General features: G+C 39.3%; 1 protein-coding gene across 6 annotated transcripts in view; it reads left to right on the top strand.

The window, feature by feature from the left end:
- kcnab2a (potassium voltage-gated channel, shaker-related subfamily, beta member 2 a) overlaps positions 1 to 27,499 on the top strand; it is an 86,587-nt gene that overhangs the window by 9,874 nt on the left and 49,214 nt on the right. For 4 of the 6 annotated variants that reach the window (XM_037101190.1, XM_037101187.1, XM_037101188.1 and 1 more), the window contains 2 exons: positions 22,902 to 23,069; positions 25,066 to 25,107. In XM_037101190.1, the coding sequence (XP_036957085.1) occupies positions 22,993 to 23,069; positions 25,066 to 25,107 (119 nt within the window). In that variant the 5' untranslated portion in view covers positions 22,902 to 22,992. Of the gene's footprint in view, positions 1 to 4,642; positions 4,714 to 22,901; positions 23,070 to 25,065; positions 25,108 to 27,499 lie in introns of all 6 variants that reach the window. The other 2 variants (XM_037101191.1, XM_037101193.1) reach the window with 2 other exon arrangements.

Here is a 27,499-nt window from a genome sequence, read left to right as displayed (position 1 = left end):
AATACTACTAACAATACAAATGTCTTCAAAGAAACACAATCTGACATCCTATGACAAGAGAAAAGGGCAGATTCATCTGGAAAGGGCTTTGGTTTGGCGTCGTTCCTAATACTTTTTATGCCAGAAACAAGGGAGACTCTACTTCTCTGATGTTGCAATTATGCAGGATGTTCAGATTTTAAAGTGAACCCTGGACACACTGAGCAATGACAAAACAGGAAAGCAGTCATCAAATAATTTCTGCTGAGTGGTTTATATTGTTATGAAAAGATGTATAGGTGAATCATCAAAACAGAACACACAGTCCAAGGGTCGATGTGAGCACATAATCCATGACACAAACCGGGTTCTTATATCATCCAGCATTCTGGATAAATATGCATGATTGTCAGCATTCTTTCTTCGTTATCATATATTGATATTGACATCGACATATAGTGACGTTGTGCTTTTCTGGCCCAGTTGCCTGTAGTCTGGAAATCTTGCTTCTTGAGGAGGGATGAAAGATATGCAGTGTATTTTGGGACACATTTATCGTTATTAAAAAAGTGCAGCTCCTGCAATTTGGACATCATGCAATTTGGATAAGGTTTCGATTCATTGCTCAGCCCTATTCTTAAAAATTGATGTCTTACTTCATGAGATGTAATTTTTTAAAGGTAGTTTGAGAGTTGTTTTGAAGAACTGACCTAGCACCCAGCCACGCTCAGTTTACCCCAAGCACACACTGAAAGCAGAATGTCAGCAGCAAATTATCTGCAATTATCTATATTGAATCCATTCAACCATATTAGAGTTCAGGATGCTTTTTCATTATCAGTTAATTTTTTGATTAAGTTTTTGATAAATGTTTGAAAATACTGGAGCCCAGGTTGATATTTAAATTGTGTGTTTGGTCTGACCAGCAGTCCAGAGTCTGAAGATACTCAGTTTTCCTCTCATAGAGGACTAAAAAGACAGGAAATATTTATACTTGACAAGCTGGAGCTGGTGAATTTTTCTCTAAAATGCAGTATTTCCGAAAGCTGCGCTGCACCATGATAACTTTTTGTTGCATCAAAATAAGATAAAAAATTGTGTCAAAGATAGTTGTGACATCTCACATTTGAAAGTCAGTGTTTTTGTGCTAGGTGCGACAGTATTGTTGTGTAATCTGAGAAGTGCAAATGAAGTGCAAAGCAAAGTTTCGGCGAGCAGGCACATGGAGAACAGAGATGCGGGATGTCACATCCATGGAAAAGAGACCACAGTCAGTTTTTTAGTGAAGGATTTAAAATTTACTTGTGACTCATGCTGATTGATCTAGGTAAAACCGATCAATGGTCATCCCATTAATGATGTTTTTTTTTTACCTGAAGTATCAAAAGTCACTTTGGTTGAGTTACACATATAACGCGTAGTGAGGTGCAAGTCATGATACAGCTAGCATAGACAGCTATGTTGGTTGTGTGGGGATGTGTATCTGTTTCACATCCACTCAGCCCGATCACTAATATAGGTCCTGACTCTCTGCAGTTTTTACAGCTTGGTCTGCTGGTTGCTCCAGTGGGGGTGTTTCCCTAAACTGAGCTCAGTAATCATTCTGCAGTTGAGATTTAGCGGCCTGTCTAGCTTCATTAGCCCTGTTTTGGAGCTCCCAAGGGGCATCACACTCACACAAACACACACAGGCACGCACACACAGAACTCAGTGAATTTCTCACACATTTGTTCAGCAGGTGTGTTGTCATCCTCCCTTCGTTGCCATCATTTACTACATTTTTGCTCTGGAGATGAGAGAACATGTGGCTATATTTAGTTGTGTTAGGGGCTCAATTGAGTTAAAAGTTTTTGTATCACAGTCATGTTTTAGAAAGAGTATAGAAAGAGTATAAAATAATTGTTATTTGATCACATATCATACAGCGTGCAACATAGTGACACTGGTGCTCTGTATTAAACCCATTCCAAGGGCGCATTGGGTGCGTTTTAACCCTCGCGCCTGGGGACCAACTCCAGATCTTAGCCAGTGCCTTTGGTCAAGGGGGCTGATTGTAGAATCAGCCTAGTTGGGCATGTTTTCGCTGGTAGTGGAAACCGGAGTTACTGGAGGAAACCCACGCAAGCATGGGGAGAACATGCTAATCACTGTTCCACCATGCTGCCATCTTCAATTTGATTATGAGTTACAATGTTACAGGCCCTGGAAACATACACTGTCAATCAGCTTTCTATTCAAATGCGTCTGACATGAAAACACAATTTTCTGCCAAAGTCGCAGCAGTTTTGGTGAAATTTTTGTTTGTACTCTTTATAAGTTGTCATGACAGAACACTACAACTTATGACTTATGACCTTTTAATTTGACAGCGCCATTATAATGACGGAAATCTGTTGAGACCTCAAATATTAAGTAAGATTCAGTGTTGGACAGCTACTTTACATTTTTCCAATTTGAACACTGCAACTATGACTGTATTGTCATTAACAGTCTTGACTGTAGTGTCTGAGATAAGACAGACAGCTGTGGCTTAGTTCCAGTTGTGGTGGATCACCCTAATGTGATTACTGAGAAGGACTGACTCTTTGGCTTGTCAGTTGGTCATTCCCCTGAGATGTGATGTTCCATCAGAGAATACCTAAGGCCTTTCTAAATAATGCCATATTTGGACAGATTTACTTGACAGGTTTCAAGTTTAATGTTTTTTTTCACAAGTGGGTAAAAAAATCTACTTGCCAAAGTACATTTTTTGTTGGGCCTATATAAATTGTCTTATTTATGAGCTTGATTGTCATGTTCGTTCTTGTGCATTTTGCTCTCAAAGTTGCGGCAAACTGCACAATAAATTGGTTTCTATAAAATAATGTGTTCACAAACAGCTTGGCTCAGCTCACTTTACTCTGCTAAATGTATTTATTCCATTTAGTTAGTAGTTACTTTGCAGATTTTTATTATTCAGTGTTTATAAACCATTCTTTTTGGTGTGTTTGTAATTTATACTGATGGACCTAATGTATTCCATTGTTTTATGTAGTGCAGCGTTCACATTTATGGGCTTTTATATATTGTTTTGGTTTTATGTAGTATCTACCCTTTATGTAGTGTAGTTGCTGTTGTGTTTTTTGTTTACCTGCTCAAGGACAAAGATGCAAATTGGCTGCTTTTTAACTCGCTGTTTAAATAAACAATAAATCAGATATTGTTGGGGATGTGACATTATGTGAGAGGATGTTCCACCAGAACTGAAGTAGCACATTTAAAATTAGTTAATTTTATCGTCAATCTGACAGAAAAGTTACGTATATCAATAATGTGAAAAGTGCCCAATAATCAGTCTACCCGTAAACTGTGCTATAACTGCACAGTGGCAAAATAATCTATGTCTAGGTCTACTAACAGCAGAGTTTTAATTTGAAAATAACCCAATTGATAAGGAGATGGAGTCACAATCATAATGTATTAGAGTTGGCTGGAAAACACGGTTTAGAGACTCACCATTGTTGCTAGTTGGTGTGCTTTTTAAGATGTCCCCAAGTCCACACAAGTCACTATCCTTGATGAAACAGCTGGATGCTTCCAGTAATTTTGATTGTATTTAGCTGCTCCAGTTAAAACCTTGAACTGGAGCAGCACGCATGTCGACAAGAACACAAGTTGTAACACAGATTAAGAAAGGCTCATGAATTCCCATCAAACTGAAGTTGTTGTGTCATGGTTTCAGCACTTGTCTTTATCCCAATGTCAGGCCAAAACAGCTGCTGATTTGAATATCATCTGTTAGATCCACGAACCATTTATGTCCAGTCCTGGCTGCTATAAATACCATGCCCTTGCTCTGTGGTAAAGTAGCCTATTGTATGTCCTTGGAACTTAATAAATCACTCTAATGGAGAAAACCCCCACAAATATTCTCACACAAAGGCAGATATTATGCATGTTGGCTAACAAAGAGCTTAATTTACAGCCTTAAGTATTTATTATAATGGCAGTTTGCCTTGAAATGTCTGCTGATGAATATAAGTTTGTCACCTGACTGGTTCTAAAACGAGAACCCTGGGCTGGGCAATATTTCAGCTCAGTCGCAAGGGTTGGGCAACCTGTAATTTTCGCAAGTATGTTAACAAATTGATATAGATGATTGAATTACAAATATTGTCATCTTGATTTTATCCCTATCACACCTCATGTTTTAGCTCCTGTGTTAAACTGCTAAAAAAGTTAAAGTGTATGTGTTCAATATTATTTTTGAGGTCTGCCTTTTATTTTAAGATATATGAAGCCTAGTCTTTGTGCTTTTTATTGCAGGGCTTTTTTTAAACCAGTGTCTTTTTAAAATGTGTTCAATGTTTCTGAGTGAAATGTGTGGACTGCATTTAAAAAACAAAACAAAAAATGTATTTCTCTTTTGATCCACCACCCCTGACAACACCTTACCCCGTAACTGCAAAAACTCAAATGGCTTTCTGTTTTTAATCAACAGTGCAATATACTAGAAACATACTTACACTGTCTTACAGTTGCTGCCAGGCATTTTGTCTTTTGTGTTCATTTCGGTCACTAGATGAAGGTCTAAAAAAAATAGCTTCACTCACTGGATATATGTTATGTAAAATAGCGCCTCTGCAATTTTCCTCCTGAAGGTTTTTTTTTTCTTTCATAAAGGTGTATTGGCATCTTCTGATTTTGGAGGAGGCCCGCCTCTGCTATAGAGCAAGAAAATCTTTCACATGCAAGTAAGAGAGAGGGAGCTACTGTCTGCATGTAGCCTTCTTCTCAGCAGTGACCACTAACATCACAGGTGGATGTTTCTGATAAGTGCAGCATGTGTTTTCCCACATACAGCCTGCTTGTATGTTTCTCTGATGATCTTACACAGATTCAGCCCAATCATTGTGATTTATGGTGGAGTATTCATTTGTACAGGGCTTCTGTTCTAATAATGTACGGGTGTCAGTGGTGATTTGTGAGTATACGTGGATGGGTTTTGATGGAGACCAAACCACGTTAATCATGATCCGTTGTGTGGACAGCCCATGTGAATAACGGCAACAATATTGCAGGTGTGAATAACTATTCAGCACTGACTGTTGTCTGTTGACGTGTGTATGTGACTTATGAGACAGCGTGCTGTTCGTGATGGGTGAGTTATTGGGGTCATGTTGGTATTTGCTGCAAATACTTGGGATTGATTAGAATGCCTCCGTCTGAAGCCTTAGGACTGTGTGGGATTTTTCTGTGCTGATTTTTGACTGCAACGGTAGGAAAGCTCCAGCACTGTATTGCCTGTTCAGAATACTAATCACTGACTTGCACCAAACATGTGCTAATTGTTTATTTTAGGCTAACGTGATGCACCTTAGGCTAACTCTCTTTGGTTCAGTGCAGTGTGATGTGCACAAATTAGTGTTGTGTGGGTGCTCTTTGTGAGGGACATTAGGGAAGTGTGAAGAATACACATGCCTTGGTGTTGGATGGTGTTGGTACCCATTCATTTTATGTATCCCTTTCACAGATTCAGGCTATGTCTGTTCTGCTCTGGGGTCCTCCAGTTGGCCACAGCACATGTAAGCTGGACCAGCCACTGACTATAAAAAGGCTATGCCCTATCCTGAATAGATACAGCCTCAAAGGGAGATGGAGTAAATGGTTCAGGAAAATGGGTTGAGAGGAATCTAAGGCTGTTAAATGCTGCTCACACATGATGAGGATGACATGAGTGGGCACAAATCTTAAGCAATATGATCAGGCACATATTAAGGAAGTTTCATTGTTGATATAAACACATAGTGAAAACAAATACATGAAATCACATCCCACTGTTAAAGGGTTTGTCAGTCCTAGTGTTTGTCTGCTGCGGTGAGAGCAGAGGGCTGGCTGACCCGGCACAAAGCTCTCAGACAAAGTAGTGGGGTAGGGTGAAAATGGATTGATGGAAAGAGAAGTGCAGAGAAAACAGCACCAGTTAGTGGAGACAAACCCCCTCTAACAGGCATATTTACTACTTATTGGTCAGTACTCGTCATGTCGAATGTACCCATAAGAAGACTGCCTGCAAGATCAGGGTGGACTGTCATGTCAGTGTCTTTCTGCAGATAACAAGTAGGTCTCGGTAATAATTTCATGCTATTATGTACTGCTTCTTCAGATCATACTATATCAAAATTCTGTTTTTGGAAGGTCTTGTGTACTATGTCAGGTTAACTGTAGAGAGAAAAAAAGACAGACTTTGGGTAAATAAGACGACGTAAGCGCAGTGAAACAGTTGAGGATATCCCAACTTTGTGTTGGGAATGTATGGACATTTTATGTGTCACTATGATGTTGATAATGAGAAACATTTGCACCTCTATTCTCGTTTACAATGCTCAGAAGTTAAAGTAAAATGTTTTATTTGGTGCACCTAAATTGCGTGCTGCACCTAAATGAAAAAGTCACCAGTGCAACCAGTGTTACTGTGTTCGAAGTCCAAATACTCATCCGCTGTGTAATACTTTGTAATACAATGACCTGAAGCTTTGAGGCTGAAAACTGGAATCAGGGATTTTTACTTCCTTTCAACCTTAATGCAATTACTCAAATATATATGTTTGAATACATATTGGTACACCTTGCTTACACAGAAAAGGTTTATTTTGGCCTCTTGAACAGTATTCATGAAGGTGCTAGAATCTGACTTGTCACTGACTTGGATGTGTCATAGCTGACATAGGAAAGAACTGCATCCTAAGATATGATGTTGGGTATGTATGGACATTTTAAGTGTCACTGTCGATTGAAGAAAAATAGTACTGTAAAAGTAGCCAAGAAAGGGGTATTTCCCGTTTAGCAATAATAACTGTAAGCTGTGGCCCTCAGACAGTGCTCATCTGATACTAAGGGGCCTAATGCTTGCCAAGAATTTATTCCCAACCCCCCCATAGCAGCCTGAGCTGATGACACCAGGCAGAATGGATACATACTGCTGATGCCAAATAGTGTCCCCATCATCAGCTTGTCACCACAACCTAGGAACTGTTGGACAGTCAGGTTGAAGTTATTCCACTCCATGGTCGTCTAGCCTCGGTGATGATGTGCCCTTTGTAGCACTGTCAACCCGATAGTCAACCCGCCGTAGTCATCTGCCACTGAAGCCCACCCTCATCAGTATGTGGTAAGATGTATCTGCTGAAATCAGTCATCATTGTTCCACTCAACAGTATTGCTTGCGTGATAATGAATTCCTTTTTAGCTTTAGTACATTTTTTCATACACTGAGCATCAACAAACCATTTTCTCTGTGAGCACCCATTGTATGGTCGTCTTGTTTTTGAGCATTATATTAGATACATTGTTGTGCAAACAACAATGTTGTTTTGGGTCTGGCATATGTGGGCTGTGAAAGAATTTGTCAATACTGTCAGGCTTGTGGAAGCAAGTTCTTAGCAGGAGGCGAAAGGAGTTTTTCACAAAGATGTTTTTGAGACACTGTAAGGCAAGATGGTTTGTATTTGTAAAGAGAATATTTGTATTACTGGTTGTCTTGTTAACATTTTTTTTGTTGTTGTTGTAATTAGAAATGTAAAATGCCATTGTACAGCACATTTAAAGGTTGACTTAAGACCTGTAATTTAACACAATTGTGTTTTCCTCTCAGCACTCATAAGTGTTTAAAAATGCTGGAGAATTATTATATTTTTTGGACATTATGCATATCAATAAATTATTGATTATTTATTCAAAACAAGCACGGCTTTGTTCCATTTACAACACATATTTATCTGTAATTATTGTCTGATTGCACATACGGTTTGTAAATATAATGATATATGCCTTGTATAATGATGCAGCCTCAGCGTCTGTTTTTAATTAATTTGCAAGAAGAAAAGAGAAGATCATTTTCTAGAGCACAGGACATTTTGAGATTTATTTTTCTGTACCAGAAGTTTGAAGGTTCACTAATGACAGTGGGATATCTGTGGAGAGTAATTGTGCAAATACTTAAGAAAAAAGGTACATGCTACAGTGAGATGGTAGAGGTAGAGTGATACATACAGAAAAGGGCTTCTTAAAAGACGTTGAGAGATAGATGGCCTTTAGAAGGCAGTGAGACAGATATTGAGATAAGTACCGACAGAAAGAGCTCATGAGACAGCATTTCTCTCCCTTGTCAACTCTCAGGACTATTTTCAAACTGAAAGAAATAAAGGTTTTTTGTTTGGATGGGTTACTGCTTCTAATCACTGTTTAATTAGTGATTTATCTATTGTAATTGTTAGCTTCACTATTTAAGAAGTTAATTGTTGAGTTTGGGCTAAAAGTTTGGGTTCTAGTTTTCCTTTCTGATTAAGGAATTCAGACTACTGCCACCTGGTAGCATGGAGAGTTATTGTTTGGTGAATGGTGTCCCTTAAAGCCATGTCTGCAAAATACTTATCTATTCTGTACGATATTCTAATAACATTAAGAAAGTAAACATACAATGTTATAAAAAGGAAAAAGACTAAAGTTGTACATTGTATGAATTATGGGCCTGACTTCAGGCACCCCCAGTCACTCAAAACGGAACTGGCGTTTTCCATGGCAACACAGCACAAGGCTTATATAGTGATTGGTCATGCATATTATTTCTTCATGAAGATCTGAGTTATAAACTTTATCATGCGACTACTGCTAACACTTTTGTTATTCCTTGGCCCAACTTGCTAAAGCTTCTAAACCCTTAAAGGGGTGTTCAGTGTGACAGTTATAATACATTGTTACTTACGCTAGTTTGGACGAGCACCAGAGGTCTCACCCATAACCTTCCCCCTAGTAGCCTCCCCAGTGACCTCCCTGGGAAACTCATGGATAACAGTAATAGAATAGTAACAATTGACCCCAGGCAGATGCACACATTGAATGTTACTTCACTGCTTCTAGCTGTATTTCACATCCTCACCTTCCTTAACATAGCTTTCTGTTAGGCTCACGGTTTACCAAGGTTAATGTAACAGTACAGATGGCAAGTTGATTCACCGCAACACCTTGACACATTTCACTGACACATGGGATCAAAAGTCCTATTACCGTAATACACGTAGAAGCCCTCTCTTCCTGCAGCGTGACTGCTGTTGCCTCAGGGACACAGGAATCATTCGGTAAACAAACACTTGAACTTTCACAATGATTGTCTTTGACACAAACTATGGGCAGGCCAACGGCATGTACGTGGACATGAATAAACTGCATGACGTTAACCCTTTATGCCTCAGGAAACCTGCCAGTATTGTCATGCTTGACCGCACAGGCACTATGAGTATGTGTAAGTAGTCTGATGTAATGTGAGTGTGTGTTTTGTGTTTGTGCACATAAAGAAATATGGACATGGACTCTTGGTGTCAGTCTTCTTCCTGTCCTCCTATAGAAATTTAAATGGATACTATGTTATAGCACGCTTAGATGGATCCATACATTACTACACAGTTATTGTGTGGGCACTTGCATATAGTCATTAAGTTTGTCCTACTTTCCACAGAAGGCTCGATGTATTTTATATGCTTGCTGCACTGCAGTGCCTGTGTTGGTACTCAGAAGGTACTCTGTTTGAAGGCAATTCTCTGCTTCCAAAACCCAAAGAAAAACAAGCCAGCTACCAGCTGTTTGAGAGACAAGAGCTTTTGTGTTTACCATAGGCCTACTGAGTCATACTACATGTACAGTAACTTTATTAAGCCATTAGTTGCAGGGCCCTGTGGAGTACACATGCTGGAGTCACAAAGATAAGTGATGTTTCAAATGGAGCTACTATAAGGAGTAGTGCTTTGTTATAAAAGAGCAGCTGCCTACGTGTCCTGAGGTTGTGTGTGTGTGTTTGAAGTGACCCTGCCAAGTCATCCATGAGTGAGTCAGATCTGCACACATGTATGTGATCAGGAGGATGGAAGCCTGTATACTTTTTGCTTTTATACAGGAGGGTTTTTATCTGTAGTCTGCATCTGATCCTGAGGTTACAATGATGGCTAAAGGAAGACATAATGCTGCAGACCGTTACTGTCTCACAGCTGATAACCACACTAAAGGCCGCAGCCTCCCTCAGCTGGCATTTAAAGCCTGTGTGAATCACACATACTATGTCAGACAGGCAGATTGTCTGTGCTCCACAGATCTTCAGTGTTTTACTGCCATTTCAGTTCAGTGCCACAGTATGGAGCCCAGCTGGTATTGAATAGTCTTAATTGTCTGAGTCTGCCAACAGTTTTTGCATGTGTCTATGTTGACATCATTCTGTTGTTTACTTGCGTAGTTGTATGCTTTTTTTTTTTTTGCTTTTTTTTTAAATACAGGAGGGTTGTAGCACTGTTGATTATAATCTGCCACAATTGTTAGCACCAATTCCATTTGACACAAAAGTGTAGGATTTCTAAATACACTAGACAGTATAGTATAAAATGATGTATCTGCTAACAGTACTGATGTCAATATCTTAATAATTAGCATTTGCTAATGTTGTTGGCTAAGGCTACAAGAGGCTGCAGCTGCTCAAGTGAACCTTTATATAGTCAGTTGGTCAGAAGGCTTTGCTACTGTAGAACAGTGCTACTTATAAAAACTTCAGTTGATGGAGCAGATGGCAAAGCTAAGTTTACCACTTTGTAAAGTTGCCTGATTTATAAGTGGAGGTTAGTGAGCCTCTGGGCATATACCTGTGGCAAAGCAGTAGTATTTGATGACCAACTGTCTGACTTTCTGTTGCTTTCTCTCCTTCCATGTGTCTGCCCTGCTGACTTTCTTCATTAGTGGTATGTTTAATAAAGTTACCCAAAAACCACTAATCCACAACAGCAAATGAGCCCTGTATGGAGGAAGCTTGTTGTTACTTATTATGAAGTCTATCAAAACAACGTACTTAAAACAGTGGGGTACTGAATGGCATTGCAACAATCATGTGTGCTTACAAGTGTTTGTACAAAACAGTGGCATAAGGAGGCTTACATTAATAGGAAAGGTTGCATCTAAAAAATTGTGTGTTTCTCTGCACGTGTGATTGTAAGTAGACAGGAGGGGTACAGCAAGGGCAGTTTGTCCACTGGTTAATCAAACTGGGATAACATTATGTCAGACAAATACAAAATAATAGTTCTGAATGTCTAAGTGGATCACCAAATGTGCCTGGGCAGCCCGCACAAGTAAAGTCGATGTGGGGAACACAGAATTATCCAGTTTTTCGGATTTCAAACTCTGAAACGCGACATCAAAGGTAGCCTTAAAAAAATCCTGCACTGATTTGGTAATATACTCATCCAGCATGAAGAAATACTGAAATTCATATCTAGTTTTCCACAAACTGCAGTGCTTTGGTGTTCACTTGCAAATTGTTGCTAAAACAGACACCAAGCTGAAACCCAAAACATCTGTGCTGGCATTGCTTGCTTATGCACATTGTTATATCATTAATTGCAAGTGCTAGCTTCTGTTTATTTATTTTGGGACATAATTAATGGAGTACAATCAAGTGTTCTTTTTACCGCTGGTGCGCTGGTGTACACTGTCCAAACAAAGAAGTGAAGCCAATACTTATCCTAGATTGGCCCTGCTTGCAGGTTGACTCGTGGCATGTCTGCTTGGCATTCTTCAGATGTTGGCTTCATTCTGACTAATGTCACATGTACAGTATGTTTTGTGTGTGCATTGGTCATCTTTGTCAACATCATCAAATTGAGTGGGCATACTACCATGGATTTTGTGATTGAGAGACTGTGGGTGAGTGGGTGGTTACACTGTAAGTGTAATCTGCCAGTTTGTCACAGTGCCTCAGTTTAATTCTGTGATAAATTGACAGCTTATGTAGGGGACGCTGTAGTACAGACAGAAGAAGTGAAGTTTCATCAGAGGAGTTACACATTATCTCAAATGGGAGGGCTTTTTCTTTTTAATATGCTTTCAGGTGTTCATCAATTTGTCCGTTTCATTTATTTTAGTCAATGCCTTGCTTTCCTCTGATTTTAAGATGTTAATGAAAAGCTTTTTTAGTTGTGCATTCGACTGATTTTTGACATGCAGCAAAGCTTTCCAGTCAGACTCAAACTATCAATGCTGTGATCACATAGTCAGTGTCTTAACCGAACTGATTTTGACTGGAACTTCAAACCTAAAGCACAAAGATGGTGTCTGTGCTGTGTGCTTGGAAGCAGCTGAACAGAAGCTAGCCTGCGTCACAGTCAAGACGAGGGGGTGCTTTCCTGTTCTGTGCGGTGCTCAACACCTAACTCATACTAACACCATTGCAAGACTTGAAATGTGTGAAAGCACATTTTCAGTAGTTTAATAAGAAAAAGTGCAAGATAATGTCACGGAAATCTTACCTCCTCCTTACACCCTCATTGACCTTGCACTGGTTTCAGTGACACACAGGAATTGCAAAAGCATGTCTTGCTCCAGTAAAGTGCATGAAATCATCCCATTACTAGATCACAAGGTTGATATTTGCCACCCGTGTTTATTAACTCAATGTTGGCTGCTTTGAGTAACAGCATCAAATAAAAGCTTGAAAGATTAAAAATATCAGTCGGAGACTGACAGCATTGTTTCTACCTCTGCAGTATCTAAATGTCTAAATACAGAACCACTGGAAACGGTGCAGAAAGAGGCTTGTTCAATATTTAATGGTTAGTGTGACCTAACATACTGTTAATGACAAAACTTGGCAAGCCAGGCTTTCTTTTAGCTGCATGAATAAGAGAGAGCTAGTCACTGACTTATACTGTCTCAAACAGAGACATTGCAGATTTGCATTAGTTTGATCTTTGTGTGATTTGAAACAAGATATTATATGTTCATATGATTACTTTCAAAATAGTAATACAGATTTTGTCTTTACCATGAAGCATTAGGAAATTAAAGCCAGTTATTTTGTGAAAGCCTTGTGAATTCCATGTGTGCTTGTGATCAGTCAAGTGACGAGCATTACCACAGGACATGAGCAGAACAAAGTGAAGGTCTGAGATGCAGAGAGAGATCACAGGGGGAGGAGTGATGCATAGCACTGCTGTTTTGCAGCACAGTGCCTCCCTGGACCAGCCTGCTCTCTCGTGCCTACTCAGCTTTTTTTCCCCACAATTTCTACTCAACTGCAGTTTTCTCCTCTGCTCTCTCCTCCTCCTCTTCCTCCTTTTCCCATTCCTTGTTTTTTGTTGTTGTTACTTTTCTCTCCTACTCCTCAGAAGGTATGTGTTGGTAGCCAGTCGCCATAGACTGCTTCTCCTGGGGCCACTCAGTCTGTTCAAAGAGCCGCCAGCCACTTACTGCAATTGCACCAGATTTCATTAGGGAACTCTGGACCATACTCTCTCTGTTTTCCCCATCCGTTAGAAAGAGCATGGTAGCACCCTTAGGGGGAAGATTGATTCCTGTCTGGCCTAGAAATACAATACAAGCGGTATCATGGGCTTGTATATGTGAAGACATTATGAAGATGCATAAAAAACCTTTTGAATTATTGAACAATTTATTTAAATGATCATTGTGATTGTATAAATAGCTGAAGCTGAGTATCGAATGACTTTTATCTGCTGCAGTGGCTCTCTGCCATCTTCATGGACTCCTGGCCTTAAAATAATATTGTAATATTTTTAGGCCAGATCACAACACACAATATACATCTCAATCTCCTCAAACGCACATCATAAATGCTAGGACTGGGCAACAAACCAAATAGCGCCACACATATATTGCGACAATATTGTAGTAATTGCTATTGGTACTTTCACAAAATATTTACACAATATGTAAGAGGAAGTATTAGACCAGGTATTACAGTCTGGTGATTTCAGAAAATGGCATCACTTCACTGTAATATAGTTTTTAAAACCAAGAAAAGATAATACTAAAACATATCATGTAACTATATCCAAAAGCTAACACAATATATTGACTCATATCACAGTAATGATAAATATATATTTCCCACCTCTAGAAGTTGGGTATGCTGACTCATGTCTCTCATTTTGTTTAAGTGAGGCTTGTCCAGTAGGACAGTACGAAGGCAGTAGTCACCGGGTATGTTTTTCTTAGGCCAGTTTCCAGTCTGTAGCCACTCAAGGCCTAGCCAGAACCCACAGCTCTATCCATCAGCGATACAAACATTAAAACCACCACTCTGAGTAGACAAAGCTGATGCAGTATTTAGTGGTAGAAGTATTACAGATTGGCCTCAGCTGCAAAAAGCAAGGCCATTAGGTTTGTCAGTGCACAGTAATACTGGTTTGACATGCAGACATATATATTAAAGTTATTGTTGATGTTTGTGCAGAACTACCAGTATTCATGTAGTTTTACTGATTTGCTGCTGTCCTCTTCATCCTCCCTAATGACTGTGTGGATTTAGACTCATTGATTGCCTCGGCCACTCAGTGTCCCTCTGCCCAGTTATGTTTTTGAATCAACCTGCTCTCTTATGCATGAATGTACAGCCTTTTATGCCCATATGTCATTACATGCACAGTGATGTGGACAAGAAAAAAGGTGAGGGGTGCAAGATATGCATAGTGAAAGGATGTTTAGGCAGTCTTGGATGTAAAGCAGGGAGAAAGTAGTATGTGTATGTAGGATTTGGCAGGCATGCTGAAGTGAGATGTATTGCTTACGAATAGCTAGCTTACAGTTGTGATTTTAACAGGCATTGAAATCCTGCCAGAACAGCAAGGGCACACAGTGCACTGCTTGTGCAGGGCTCCAGACTCATTTATCACACTGGTCGCACTGGTGCACCTTACTTTTTTTGTTTAGGTGCACTAGCTCATAATTTAGGTGCATCCAGTAATACATCTTAACTTAATTTCTTAACAAATTATGTACATGAAAAGTGTGAATAACATGTACTTCATTTAAATCACCTGTATAATCTCACTTGTTAAAAAACAGTGTCTTTGGCACACTGTTGCAACCAATGAAAATCTGAGGTCGCACTCAACAGATTTTTGCGTGCATGTGTGACAAAAATAGTCATGCCCTGGAGCCCTGTGGTGCGTCTTTAAAGTGTGTGAGGAGTGGTCTCAAAGCACTACCGATCTAGGTTTAAACACATGATAAAAAGGTCGGTCTAACACCATGATCCAACCGAAAGCTTCACAATCCTTGTCAGGTCTCTGTGGACACTTTCGGTTCAGATGCCAAAATCCTAATGAATGGGTGTGAGTCGAATGAAACAGAAATACCTCCCAAAATCACACACAGCCCTAATTTTCATTGTCTTCATTTGTCTTTGGTGTGCAGAGTGAGAGCTTGGGTGGACCCAGAACAAGAGAAAGATGGTTTCATATTTCTACTGCAGTGTGCTGCTCTGTGCTCCTGGTTCACTGCAGCATGTTCTCTCCCTGCAGTGCAAGCAAAAGGCTTCATTTCAGCTTCACAGGCCCAAGTTTAGCTGTACAGTCCCTCGTCGACTCGCTTGTGATATTCTGCCCGTTCTTTCGTATTCCAGATGGTCTGTAAACCTGACTTGTGTTTCGACTGGAGAGTATTTCTGTAGGAGCGTGTGCAGCACCATGTTTTAATGTCAGGGATTCACTATAAGTCAGCACAACAGCATAAAGGAAAATGTCGAGCAAGGACATACAGGATGCTGATTCATCTTTGTGTTGTCAGTGATACAGGCAACCTGGGACTATACATCTCATACTGTATAATAACCAGGTAGTGGCAGATTTGTACTAGACTTCATGGGGATGCTTTATTGCTTGTTTTTGCACAGAGGCTGTGATCAAAAGCAAAAGGGCATACTCATGATTTTGCCTTATTTCTTAAGGTAGGTCCGGAATTTATTGATCGTTTGAAATCTGCATAAAAGGATCAATTTTAACAAAAATAACATTCAGAGCTGCAGAACAACTTTTTTCACACCAGCACCCAACATTTTGGTGCACCCCATAATACAATTATTGGAATTTTTTCACACTATATATGATTGTAAACCCGAATAAAGGTGTCGATAAATATTTTCCTTTATTTAAATGGTAGCACGCAATGGAAGTTGCGATAACCTCAAATACAGTTGAACCCTGGAGCCCTGATGTGACAGGAAATTTCAAAATGAATGAGGTTTCAAAGGTATACTGAAAATGATTAAAAGTGAACCTGTACAACAAGATGCACACACACATCGAATGGCAAATGCTGAAAATAAAAATATGGGCCACAAATAGCATCAAAAATTGGGTTTGATGTAATTTAAGTCTTAAGGATTATTACTATGTATAACACTGTCCTACATTAGACCTTGGCAGATGAACTCTAATCTATGTGGGCCCAGTCACAGCAGTCGATGATGGGCATGGCTTAAAATCTGACCATAATATGTGGTAAACCTCTGTGTGTATAACAGCTGCAGCTGTCCTAGAATTTAATGATTACCGACAGCAGAGCTCTCAGTTGCGCTTTTAACTTCTTTTAACTGGGGGGAGGAGGATTTGTATCAGAAGTTTGCTGTATAAATAGGCTATTTATGCAAATTGCTGTTAGCTTTTTTTCCTCTGCTGGCAACCCAGTGACCTGCGCTGTTTCTGTAATCAAGGGCCTGCCACAGCTTAACAGAGAGGAGAGCATTTATTACACCTCAGACTGTGATGACAGTTAAGATGATGGGATTCACATCTTTAGAGGGCTTTGACTTTGATCCTTTGGTGAATGTCACTAAAGAAGAAGAAGAGGAGGAGATTCCGTCTGAATCCTCTTTGTTGCCTGACGGAAAACAAGGTTGGGTTAGCTTCTCTCTCTCTTTCTCGCTCTCTGCCTGACTGAACTCCCATGTAGGATATCCCCGGCAGTTCTCGTCTGTTAGCCTGTCTCCCTCTTCCGCAGCCATCTGCTCGGGTCCGTGTGTGTTTTCCACAGCTGCCAACATACTACACAACACCGTGCTGTGCTTTCCAGGCCAGCACTGCCTGCCTGCTTGCCTTGCTCACGTAAGCCCTGTCTCAAGAGGGAATTCACTCAGGCTGGGTGTAGGTGGATTTATGGATGGAAAGCATGAAGAGCTGCTTTTTGTGACTAGGTTATGCATTTTGTTTGGAAAAGACTGAGGTGTGTGAGACCAGATTAACAGGGGCTATGGAGATACATGGTTTTCATGATTTCAGCTCATTTTGGATACATGGCACCATCTCACTTATCCATCTAATCTTTCTTCTTTGACCACCACATCTATCCACCTGTAAATTTATATCTCTATACTTTATAATCTTGCCTGGCTGATTTTTTTCTCTGATAACTGATATCTTTCAAATATTTACATACTGGTTGACTTAAATTAATATTTAATGACAATAAGAATTGCACTAATTGTACTTTTGATATAATATTGGCCAATCTTACTGTGATAATTTACTTCTTTGTCATGGCACGGTCTCCAAATACCATCCCTGTGATAATTATAATGCTCTTGCTAAATAATATTAATATGTCATAAAGTAGTTATTGGAAACATCTCACTAATGATGATGTACAGAATCTGATTAGTTTTGAGCAGAATAATCCGATTACAACTGATGAGCACCGCTGGTAGGAATCAGGAAACAGAGTGCTGATATTATGTTTTGTTTTGTATCTGTTTTGGCAGATAGGACAGATATTGCTCATTCCTGTGTGCTGTATTGCTGTGAAACTGTTGACATTGTAAACATACATGTCAAAAACACGCGCTCAGTGCTTCAGGCCGAGTTTAGATCAACAGTAACATTGCATCAAAAATGCAAGAGGTGTGGGCGTATTACTACTTGCTAAAGGGTACCAGTGAGAAGATGATATACAAACCAGGAAGTCCATTTTGAACGCTCATAATATGCCTGGATACCGAGTGACTTCCTCCATACCTGAAAAAGCATTGGAAAATTTCCTTAACATGTTTAAAAAGAAATTTGGAGGGTAGACAAATTCTGAACAAGAAAACATGATGATACTTATAAACGTAATGTTAAATGCATATAACAGTTTCTCTCACCACTGATTCTTTGTGCTTTGTGCCTCTCTCCCTCTCTGTCTGCAGTTTAATCTGCAAAGTGCACCTTGGACCATTAGTGCAGTAAATCTGAGCCCTCGAACTTGAGCCAGGATGAGTCTGTAGTGTACCGCATTGCTGCAGTCAGCAGCAGCATCCCTCAAACTGCAGCTCACTCCAGGCATCTCTGTGAGACTGGTGCATTGCTCTACAATGTGCAGCAGACAGTTATCAGGTGTAAAAACAAGATATTTTGTACAGTATCTAAACGGGTTAAAATGGCTGATGAACTACTACATTAAACTGCAGAAAAGGCAAAAGTATGCACTGGAGCCTAGAAGGCCCCTTGTGGTAGTTTTCCTAATTTCTGCAATCATGGGTTGGACAGGTCAGGTTCCACTCCACTGCTCGCTACTAAAGCACTTCACTACAGTAGAATCATTGTTTTGTGATGTAATGGGGCTGGTAAAATTGCATTATATTGTCATCTGGGTGTTGCTTTTTTTGTTTAATTGATCAAAACTTCAGTATAATTTGTAGGGGTAGATCGATCATTGGGGCCAATAATCAACATTTTCGATTATAGATGACAATAAATTAAACAAATTTTAAAATGTGCTTCTTTAGCTCTGATGCAACATCCTCACACTGTGTTTCGCCGACAACAATGTGATTGGTAACACGTCACAATGAATAGCCTCAGAACACTGAAAATATGGATCTGCAAAGTAACTAGTATCTGCATCTATCAAATAAAGGTAGTCGATTGGGAGTGTAAAGTAGCAGAAAAGTACCTGAAAGTTGTGCTTAAGAACAGTAATTGAGTAAATTGTACTTGGCAGTATTACAACAGATGATGTTTGAAATGTTGACATTTGACAGCATTTTATTTTTACTACAAATGAATTTCGATCCCAAATATTGTTTTTCAGTTTCCTTGATTTCTGATGATTGGCATCGGTGTTAGGCAATTGCAACTTTAACTACAGCACAAGTATGCATGAGTTGTATTTTCTAATTGTGTTTGTCAATTTTGTGTTCGTCTTGTTTTTGGGTTTGTTAACTTTTTTTCTGAAAATGGTGTTGCTGGCAATGATCGTGTTTGATTGACATAGTTGACGGTTGCCAAGCTTCTGGCTGCACTTAAAGAAGTATTTTACACTGGAAGGATGGCCTTTGGGTATCTATTCAGTAGAGAGATGGAAATATTTTTTTTAATTGGTGCTTTATGACCAGGGAAAACAAAGAAAAGGGGCTTTGTATTCCACCTTTTCAACAACAAGAATGCACTGTACTGGACCAATGAACAGGTTGATGGGTGACATACAGCTCCTTGGGCTTGCTTGGTTTTGGCCCAGAGTCATTTTTTGAAACAGCAAACAGTAAGGCTGCTGAATTGAACACAGTCGTGGTGCATGTTTGATCAGCAGTGCCTGGGTTTACAGTTTAATCTGAGTTGTTATAGCCTCACAGTACAGAAACAATATGATTTTGACTTCTGATTTACAGTTTTTGTCTATTGCGGCTAAACACCATGCTAAAATATGTTTCTGGAAATATTTCAGGTCAGAAATGGGTAGTGTAATTAGTAACAGTATATCTTATTACTTATCAGCACTGCCTAGTTTAGAGTGTTTGGTCTGAGTTTGTTGACATGTCTGTAGTCCAAGTGCGATCCAAGAGAGAGGGAAAAAGGGCCTCATTGTCACAGAAAATGACCTGATGTTTAATATATTTAATGTAAGATTGAAGTCACCTCCTTACAAATATGGCAGCTCCTCTTTTAGGACTTATTCATCTTCATCCCACATGTGTTTAATCAACCTATAGTGGTTGCAGCAATCTGTGTGCAGGTGAAAGAAGAGTTTGTCTAGCGTTAACTTTCCTTGCATTACTGTACCATTATGATGATATCATACATACATACATCAACTTTAGCATCGAATGCAACATTATATTAGGTTGAGCTGGGTTGAAAAAGCTCAATCATGGTGATACAGACTCGATTAGCAGTTTGGTTTATAAAATTACAAGAAATTGTGACAAATATCAATAATGTTTCTTTAATGATGATTTCTGCATAATTGTAATGGTTGTTGTCAAACCAACAATCCAAAACCAAAATATATTCAGTTTATGAGAGAGAGAGAGAGAGAGAGAGAGACTGCAAAAATCCTCACAACAGTTTTAGGATATTAAGGCTTTGCAAGAAAGTATGATTTCATAGCCCCCTCCTCACCCAACCCACCGTGTCCTCTGATCCACATCAGTGACATAATCCAGCAGGGCTGTGCTGTGCTTTGTACTAGATCTACGACCAAGCTTTTACCCGTCAGGGTCACGACATCATCATCGTCACCTAATAGCAGGTATGAGTAGTGTCCCTTTGCTGCATGATTGAAATGAATTGAGCAGGGAGCGTTAAATGAGTCCTTGAGAACACGGGACACCTCGGGAAATTGATGAGAGGAGAAAGTCACCTTCATGTTATCATTATGATGACGGTTACGAGCCATGACTCACGTGAGTGCAGCCACTGGTGAAATAGGGTAGCACAGTGCTGCTCAGCTCACAGCTATGTCAGGATGACATAGATGCCACCCTCTCTGCGGCTCCCCTTATTTGATTTTATCCACTACTGTAAACTGGGCTAAAACATCAGCAGTGCCGCTCCCCTCCCTCTCAGCCTGTGTGAGGTGTTGACTAGAAATGCTCTGATGAGGTTTTTTAAATGTGTGTTAATGGCATCTGTGCATACCAAAACCACCCACCCAGCCCTCAGTGATGCCCAGCTCTCATGCTGTTGCCCTCTCTCCAGCAGTGGCCTGCTTCTTGGGCAGACACTTTGAATTATTCATAGAATCAAGTCGCTCTAAGCAGTGGATCAGCCACGGTTTGCTGTGTTGCACCCACATACGTACATTAGACAGCAGCCACAGGATGATGAAGTTGGATCAAGATATTCACATGTGGATGTGGGCTGCGTGTTGTCTCTGCATGGCTTTTTGCTGCATTTTACTGCAGTGTTTTCATGTGTTGTGATGTGATTATATTTCTGGCTAAATAAGTAGTTCTGATCATTCCAGACTGGTAAAGTAAGCCTTTACATGAAGATGTTAAAAACCTTTACAGCCGTAGGAAAATACAGAGGTTACAGTGGTCTTCGTATTAATTCAGATCATGTCCGTGGAGTGTGGACGTGACTCCATCTAGTGGTGGAAGTGTGAAGCAATCCTTTGAAAAAGGTGATTCAGTGTCATTTGCCACACTTTTCCTCTTGCCAAATAGACTTTCATATTTAAATATGCTTCCAAATAACAAGGAAACCAAGGCCTGGTCTTACAAGTGGCACATTCACTGGATCATTTTCTGTAATCTCACATATTGCAACATTCAGATTTTTGTCAGTAAGGGAATAATTGAGAAAAATCTGAGTCTAGTCCCCTGTGAGGTTAGCTAATGGATTTTGTGGTCTATGCTCTAATGTCCTGCCTCTGTATCCTGCACTACACTTGCACTCTCCATTGATTGGAAGAGGCTTGAGATCCCCCCTGCTTTAGTTTTCAAACTGTATATAATGTCAATGCCCCACGTCTAATCATTTTAGAAATCAATCAATAATAGGCAACTAATCAAAAAAACGATCCAGTCTAGATCCCCTCATCCTCAGCACCTCATCCAGTTTGAGAGCAGAGTGCTGCTATAGACAAAGTGGCCACAACTTAATGGCTGATTAGATATTTCCAGACAGGGTTAATTTGGTGTCCCTGTTGATGTGGGAGGGTTGGCGCGCCACTGTTTAATCACCCTCTTGTGCTCCTGACCTTGTCTGGGACGTGTTGATCATTATCCATTATGCTTGATATTTTCATTGGCAGTCTTTTAGTGTGACTGATCAAAGATGCCTAACTGGTTGCTGTAGCCAGCATTAAAAAGAAAAAAAAAACATTGTGGCCTTTTTCTTGCCTGTACAACCCATCACTTTGATTGATATATCGCTTAAGTAGAATCAAGATTGCAAAGTAAAAAAAATCAGTACTTTCTGAATGGAGAAATGTGATAGATGTTCCTCATTTCCTGATTAAATTAGTCTCAAGCACTTGATGGATATTCTAAAAAAAACATCAGATCATTAACATGGTTCGGGAGTTGAGTCGGATTTATCATTGTATCTGAATTGGACAACACGGCTAACTATTTGAAGTAATCCTTATTCATCTGAAGAACATTTAAGAATGATTTTGTTCAGAAGTAATAACTCTCATGACCTTAAGGGAGGTGCAGTGGTAGCCACAGGTGCGGCATAGTTTTAATAGTAGTGTGGTGTTTTGGGTTAAATCATAATGGATGAAAAAAATAATGAAATGTTAAATGAACATGACAGATGTATGATAAGATACATTGCCAGAGATGACTATAAAATAGTACTGCACAATAGAAAACAGTAACAACCAGTGGGTTCCCGGACCCTGGGTCAGGTTCAAACACCACTTTAAGATAATAAATAGTATTAAATATTAGTGATGTTTTAGGAGTTAAATGTAAAAGCAAGTTCCTAATACAATAACAATAATGGTCAGACAAATGAAGTACAAACTAAGAGTAAGCTAAAATGAACTGAAATAGAAAAAAGTAATATTGGCAATGACATTGAAATTAGGATATTGAGGGTAGTAAAAATGAAATAATATTACACCTGATAATCAATAAAATAATATACTAACGTGATATAAACATTAATAATCATAAAGAGTAGTACTACACACGATACTAAGAGGTTGATATTGCTCATGGTACTGAAATGTTGTGTTGTGCGTGTTGAAAAAAGTAATGTGCACATAATATGGATATATGTGTTAGTGTCTTTTGTCAGGGGCCAGGAGGGCTTCCCAATCATGACCTAACTGCAGAGAAGCTCTGAAGTTATATTGTTGCGGGCATCTTACCACGACTGACACTCTCTCTTCTTTCCAGAGGCCTTGACTGGTGATAAACTTTACCCCGTGGTCCCGGTGAAACAACACCACCCCCGGCAGGCTGGCCACACCCCCACCCTCCTGCCTCCATGTATCCTGAATCTACCACAGACTCCCCCGCTCGCCTCTCCCTCCGACAGACTGGCTCTCCTGGCATGATCTACAGGTGAGTTGACGTACTAATGCCCTGTACACACGTACAGGGGTGTTTGTTAAAACCTTCCCAGGGTGTTGATAAACCATGTTTTCTGGCTTTGTTTGGCAGGCTTCTGACTGGCCAATGTGGCCTTACATTAGATGTTATTTTGTCACCTGTAGCTTTGGTGCATGCTTGACAGCTTGTGTTTGAGTTTTCATAGTGTTGGTGTTCACAGGGATTCACCGGAGGAGGAAAACATACCTGTGTATGTGTGTACAGGGCCTCATACCTTAGGCACACAACACATTACAACACATCAATGCACAAAGGGCACAAAATTAGCACCAGCCACTAACCAAATGCTGGTAAAATATGTGGTAGTGGCTGGTAGCTTTGCTTACTGAATGGTAATCAGTGGAGTGACCAGTAAAGTAACATTCACTATAGAGAAAGTTAAATTTGTACCATTTTGTAAGCATATCACAGTGTGTCAACATCTGGTGTGTTTACATGTATACATTTCATTAGTGGCAGCAGCAGTACAGACTGTCATTTATAATTTGTACATATTTTCCTGCAGTCTAATTGTTCACCACCTTGTGGCGCCAGAGACACATTATCTTAAAAAGCATCTGTTTGACTCTTCCAGTGCGGCAGCTTTATGACTGTGTTTTACATTACCTGCATTGTGACCAGATGGGTGCAGTGGCTGTCAGCTGTAGGTTTTGTGATACTTGACTAAATCTACTGGACAGCTATTGGACTCTTGTCTTTTATAGACATGCATGACATAACAATTAAAGTTGATGAGATGATTCTGACATAACAAATTAATTTGCCGTCACTCAGAATACGTGGGACATTGAGACACAGTGCAGCAGCCTGGTACTAGCATCATTCATAATGCTCATTGTAGTAGTTTACTTTCACTACTTTTCCACATATTGTTATGCTGAAGCAGTGATGACTTGATTAAACATCAAGTAATATTGGGTGATGCTGCCTCTGTGATGGTACATATATATATATATATATGTATATGTATGTGTATATATATATATATATATATATATATATATATATATATATATATATATATATATATATATATATATATATATATATATATATATATATATATATATATATATATATATAAACCAAGAACATGGAAGGACTGTCAAATAATGATTGCTTAAGTTATGCAGTATTATTAAGTATTCTAGTTATATGTTTTTCTTCCTGTTTTTACACTTTTCTTTCTTGCTTATGTTTGATTATTTAAACCATAAATTATATATTGGGCTCGATATGCTCTCCATACGAGTGTATATATTGCAGAACGATCCTCTTAGAGCGCAGGAGGTCAGAGGAGGTGAGGTCGAAAAATGTATCCACTGCTGTGCAAAGATGACTGATTTACAGTCTAAACCCAAGAGCTCTGCATTGGATCCTTGTTTTTAGATTGATCATAACTTGTGATGTTGGCACACACTTATTTTGAAGACTACAAATGGAGTGCCATCTGGCTCGAATGTGTCTCTACCTAACAAGCAAGCTTAAAAAAAAAAAAAAAAGAGGCAAAGTCTTAAACTGTAACAGTATATAAAGTATAATATTTTTTTGATTTTTTTAAAATTTCATCTTTAAACATGCACAAATAACTGCACATCATGCAGTGTACTATCTTGTGAAGACTATGCAGTGATTGCGTGTTAAAAGCCTGTCATGTCAGTGCTCTGACACCCTCCAGCATACGAAACTTAATCCAGTGATCATTTTGAACAAACAAAGGTTTGTGAATGCTACATTTAATTCACTGCTTCTGTTTGTCATTTCTGATGCTCTATTTTTCTATGTCCTCCTCCTTTACTCTTCTGTATTCCGCACCATCTTTGGCTGTCAGTCGACATCCTTTGTCAGCGTAGTGTCTGTTGCAATTTCCCTCACTACTCACTTTTCATCTCTCCTGCTTTTATTAACTGAAGCTTTCCTTTTTCCTCCTTTCCCCTGATGTCTTCAGCGCTCGTTATGGGAGCCCCAAACGACAGCTGCAGTTCTACAGGTACCAGTCTGTCTGTCTATCTGCCAATCAGTGTTTTTTGTCGCAGAGCAGTTCTTTTTTAGTTGACTAGTTTCTTTTACGCATGTTTTTCGTGTAACTTCATACATTTGTACTTTATGACATTTTGTATTTCCCTTTTGTTTTATTTCAGTATAATAACCTTGCTGTAGAGACTTGCTGTTCTGTCATTTAAAACCATACATCCATTAGTAAAGCTCCACAGCACAGATAACACTTATCATCTACTGTTTAGCTGGCCATGCGCAATCCAGCTTAAACCTGATAGGGGTGATAATGGATTTGGTTGCAAGGTTGCTCACAAAATGTTTGAATCAACAATAACGCTCTGAGTTTTTTCTTCATTTTCTCACTTTTTTTTCCATCAATGACACTTGAGACACCCTCACTTGTTCTTGTCAAACTACAACATGTGATGAAGAAGCTTTTTGCTGAACTGATTTCCAGACACTTCTGTTAGTGCTCCTGTTACTTTGGCATGATTAAGCAGATAGCCATTTCCTTTATTCATCATTTCTATAATAAACCGTAATCCTTTTTGACCTCATGGGACCTCAACCTGATCCGTCTGCGCTAAAAGCCAGAGAGACTGATCAGTGCAGGGGGATGAGATGATGTTTCCTTAGAGGAGGGTTGCTGGTACTCTCCTCCAGCAGTGCACCTTTTTAGATGGCCAGCCTTTCTGCTGCTTTACAGTACGATCATGTTTTATGGTTGTATAAGGCCTTATTCTGCTGATTCAGTTATAAAAATAAAAGCCCTGACTATGTGGATTTGCTTGTAATGAGTTCACTATTGGATTTTTATGTACTTTATAAAGTGCAAACCATCCTACTAGCTGCCCCCATGGCCTACATTGGTGGATCAATTAAAACCCCCGAACTCTGTCTGTCTGTCACTCTGACGGTGACGGGCTGATGCTGGGAAGGGAAGTTTTATTCTTTTCAGTCATCAGAACGTTGTAACACACAAGCTGTAATACGGGAACCATGGTGGCTTGAAACCCATACTCCTTGCAAACATGATGCAATTCAAGTCGACAATATTTTCGTCGGGGCTGTTTTGTCTCAACCCAGTCTTCTCTTTATGGTTGTCTTTTTGTTCTGTGTTTATTTTCCCACATGAGTTGTAAGTCCACACTTGTCTGACATGGTCTGTTTACAACCATTTTATGTTAGCCTTCATGATTCTATACCCAGAATGCTTTTAGTAGAATATTTCCGGCTCTGGCTTAAACCATTTTACAGTTTCCGAGGGATTGAGTGCTTTTTGATGATGAATGATGTTGTCCCCTGACCGCTGCTTGTTTCAAATGTATAGATTAGGAAAGCAGGGTTAATGTAAAATAAATTCTTAAAGCAAGGGTTTGATTGCATTACATGTATCAAAGGAATACAGTTTAGCATTCATGTGGTTTCATATTTCACCCACTTGAGCTCACTGATGTTTGTTGCAAAAAATGATTTGATTTGGTAAATTATATTTCCATTTTTACATATGAAGGCTTTTTTAGTTTATTCATTTGCTATTTTTATTTCAATTAAAAAGAAGATTTCACTACCTTTGTTATCCCATAAAAGTGATATTGAAGGTGCACCGTGTAGTTATGGGGAAAAAATGTAATCAGAAGAGAAGGATCTTCGTTGACAGATTAAACTAAGACTAAATAAACTGTATAGCCAAATCGAAAGGACAACATAATTTCATGCTGTTTTACTTTATGTATGGCAGACCCTGCCAACATCCTAGCTTTAAGCAGTGTTACGGACCTCATTTTCCTCTGGGAACAGCTTGTTTATTAAATTATGGAAAAAATTAAAGTTCCTCATTATTATTGTAAGTATTATAATTCTGAGTTTGAATTTCTTTGCCAAAACTACATGGTGCCCCATGAAGGTGCATATTGTGATTGATGTTGGGATTCAGACTTCATTTCTAACATTGCTCTTAATGTTAAGTTAAGTTTTCATTAATATACTTGTACCATACTGTGTGCAAGAGGGTTAGGTAGAGTTAAATGTATAAAGAGGAGGATGATTGATAATTTTCTCTTAAAACAGCGGTGTCAAAATGAAATATGCAGCAGACAGAGAAGAAGGCACAGAAACGTTTACTGAGCTATAGATAGGAGAGACTGTTGCAGAGGAGATATTGCATACCTATGAACTTAATTGGGATTGATTTGACAGTGAGCATAAGGCACTTTAATTTTTTGGGGGGGGATACAGTAAGAACTATGAGACCCGTAGGAACTCTGTTGACTACTGCTGACAACAGTAGCTAGGAAGCTCATTATCGCAATGGGAAAGTGTCTATTTTAGCCCAAACTTAAATAAATCAGTCATTTTTCAAAGGTTGGGAATTCCTGAAAAAA

This window comes from Acanthopagrus latus, chromosome 6, assembly GCF_904848185.1.
Source record: "Acanthopagrus latus isolate v.2019 chromosome 6, fAcaLat1.1, whole genome shotgun sequence".
In the NCBI taxonomy this organism is placed as follows: Eukaryota; Metazoa; Chordata; class Actinopteri; order Spariformes; family Sparidae; genus Acanthopagrus; species Acanthopagrus latus.
This window is presented reverse-complemented; position numbering and strand designations above follow the sequence as displayed.